At 31.9% G+C, this 2,742-nt stretch overlaps 1 protein-coding gene across 1 annotated transcript in view; it reads right to left on the bottom strand.

Moving 5' to 3' along the window:
* Positions 1 to 798: 798 nt before the first annotated feature.
* Positions 799 to 2,742, bottom strand: part of LOC106101657 (anoctamin-9-like) — a 16,351-nt gene continuing 14,407 nt past the window's right edge. Inside the window, exons 9-10 of the mRNA XM_013280966.1 lie at positions 1,798 to 1,898; positions 799 to 973 (exon numbers count right to left, since the gene is read on the bottom strand). Of these exons, the coding sequence (XP_013136420.1) occupies positions 869 to 973; positions 1,798 to 1,898 (206 nt within the window). The 3' untranslated portion in view covers positions 799 to 868. The remainder of the gene's footprint in view (positions 974 to 1,797; positions 1,899 to 2,742) is intronic.

The following is a 2,742-nucleotide window of genomic DNA, read 5'->3' as shown; positions in this document are numbered from 1 at the left end:
TTTGACGGTTTTCGCGAAACAAACGGTTATTGTGCGACAACCTTAAGGGATAGATATATGCTATCGCGGATTTTTATATATCTTATTAAATGAGCTACAATTCTTTCATACATCATTTTTATGTAGGTCTTATAGTTTAGGCTACGTAAGCCAAGAAAGCAAACTTTGTTACAAGTTGGTATTTTTTTCTGCGACTCGTAATTTGTAATTTATGATATCTCCTAAACTATTGATCGGAATCATATAGTTCAAAGGGAATTTATAATCTTCATTAAATTCTCTTGATAATGGACATATTTATTTGGAAAAAGAATTCATACCGAAAACGAGTAATAGCGTTGTAAGTGGGGTATACATTTTAAGCGATATTTTTAATGAAAAAAGTGGTTATTGTGCGACAACCTTAATAGATCGATATATGAAATCGCAGACTTTAATTTAACAAATTCATCTTTAATTTAACAAAACATCATTTAAGTGTAAGTCTTATAGTTTAGGCTACGTAAGCAAAGAAAGCAAAAAAGACCCCAAATTTCGTCATGCGATTTTAAACTAATCTATTTAACTACGCCGTAGTTTTGGACTCCAAAAATTTAAAAAAATATGGGACCCACCTGGAAGTACTACTTTTCGGATAAAAAAAAAATAATTATCAAAATCGGTCCACTAGCGGCGGAGTTAAGTATACTGTAACTCCCTACACCCATAAAAAACATGCCGACGAATTGAGTACCTCCTTCTTTTGGGTAGTCGGCCAAAAAATAAAAAAGGAGAAACATTTAATATTTACGTCTTTACTGTATAACAATTTTAACAATAATAATTTTTAGAAGAAAGGTATATTTCTGCACTCAAGGTATATCTTAAGTTAGTTATTATCATTTTCTTGCTTTCGTTTTTTAGGGATTTCCTTTTCGTCGGCGTTGTTTGAAAATATATATTGCACTATTAGGTATATTGCAGCCATGACAATCTGTAAAATAAAACATTTTGTAATTAAAACAATTTTGGTTATGCAGGCAAACAAAATTGTATTTAATATTATGCTGCTTTTATATTAAGGTAATGTAATGTCTCTTCTGCGTTTTAAAACATTTGCATATTTAGAACGCGGATATCGCCTACGACTTTTGCTATTGAATCTTATTTGGATTGAATCTTACTGAAGATCGAAAATAATGCTTTCCCAAATCTCGAATATTTATAATAGTTAGACGTAAAGCACGAGTTTTGTTACATTATTTTAAGACAATTACGGGAACGGATGAATTTGATACAATTAAAACGGAGAAATGCCTACTTCTAACCGTTAAATAAAAAAAATATTTAACAATGAATTCGATAATGGAATTTCGAGCAATGGGGTACCACTGGTAATATTGGTTTGTTTTAAACTTATTGGAAATACTCGTACAATATTTGTTACCGATTGGCATGAAGTACTGTGTTTTCCAGTATTCAGAAAATTTGCATAATTAGTACAGTTTATAAAATAGTACAAGACATGACTGTACTCGTATTTTGTACATTTGCAGAAATGACTATCAGTTATTTACTTATTATTAATTAATATCATATTATATAAGATTGCTCGCGACTTGGCCGGTGTGAAATTGAAAAATATAGCCTATGTTACTCACGAATAAATTAACTTTCTAACGGTGAAGGAATATTTAAAATTGGCCCAGTAGTGGTTGAGTTATTTCAATACATACAAAAATACAACTCTTTCCTCTTTATAATATTAATATAGAAGTATAGATTTAGAAGAATGATGACATAATTAAATACACTTACCTCAAAAGTAAAAATAAACATATATTGACAAGTCTTTAATTCGTCGTCAGTTAAATCCTTCGTTGTATAAGTTGCAGAATCTGTGGCTATATAAAGATATCCTAAAAATACACAAGACTAAAGTTTACGTGCATTGCATAAACCCAATTGCGGCTGTGTCCAGACACTTTGGGTACTATGTCATATGTCAAACTAAAGGATTTACTACGAACTACGCGATTTATTAATAAAACCTGAGATTTATCAAACTTGGGCGTTGCCAGATGATTATCTAGGCTGGATATAGGGAGGAGCTCTTAGTGTTTTGATTTATTACAGAGGCAATGCTTATCTATATACTATCTATACTAATAAATACTCGTATATTAAGCATAAACAGCCACTACCTCGTGGCGTAGGATGTCAGAAATCACAGCATAATTTTTTTATTTTTTTATTTTTGCTATATATAATATTATCATGCTATTAAACTCAGAGGATCAGTAAATTAAAAACATGCTTTGCAAGAAAAGAACAAAAACTAGCAACATCAAAGCAAGGTTGTCATGATTACTTAAATTCTCGGGCAACGCCAGGGACTTTCGTAGTAATTTGAATTTTGACATTTGAAACTGTATTTATCTATTTTACATATTTGATTCTTTTTGGGGGGAGGGGGGGGAAGAGGTGGGAGGTTTGCTGTCCTAGTTCCTCTCTTTTGCGACGTCTATAAACAGTGTAATGAAAGCTGTTACGGTTGTATGGAGAAATCAAAGAAACGTCTTTCGCCATTATTACTAGTAATTGTTCTATAAATTATGTAATCTGTAGAGTTCGATGAGTTTATATCATTCACAATTTTTCAATACCAGCTCATTATACCACTGAGGTGCTCGGAGCTTATCCTAAGTCAGATTAGGGGAAATTTAGATCCCCACCAACGGTTCCCGCCTTGTCGTGGCGGTG

The sequence above is a fragment of the Papilio polytes genome, unplaced genomic scaffold (genome assembly GCF_000836215.1).
Source record: "Papilio polytes unplaced genomic scaffold, Ppol_1.0 DF823968.1, whole genome shotgun sequence".
Taxonomy (NCBI): Eukaryota; Metazoa; Arthropoda; class Insecta; order Lepidoptera; family Papilionidae; genus Papilio; species Papilio polytes.
Note: the sequence above shows the minus strand (reverse complement) of the source record. Positions and strands in the feature narration are given on the sequence as shown.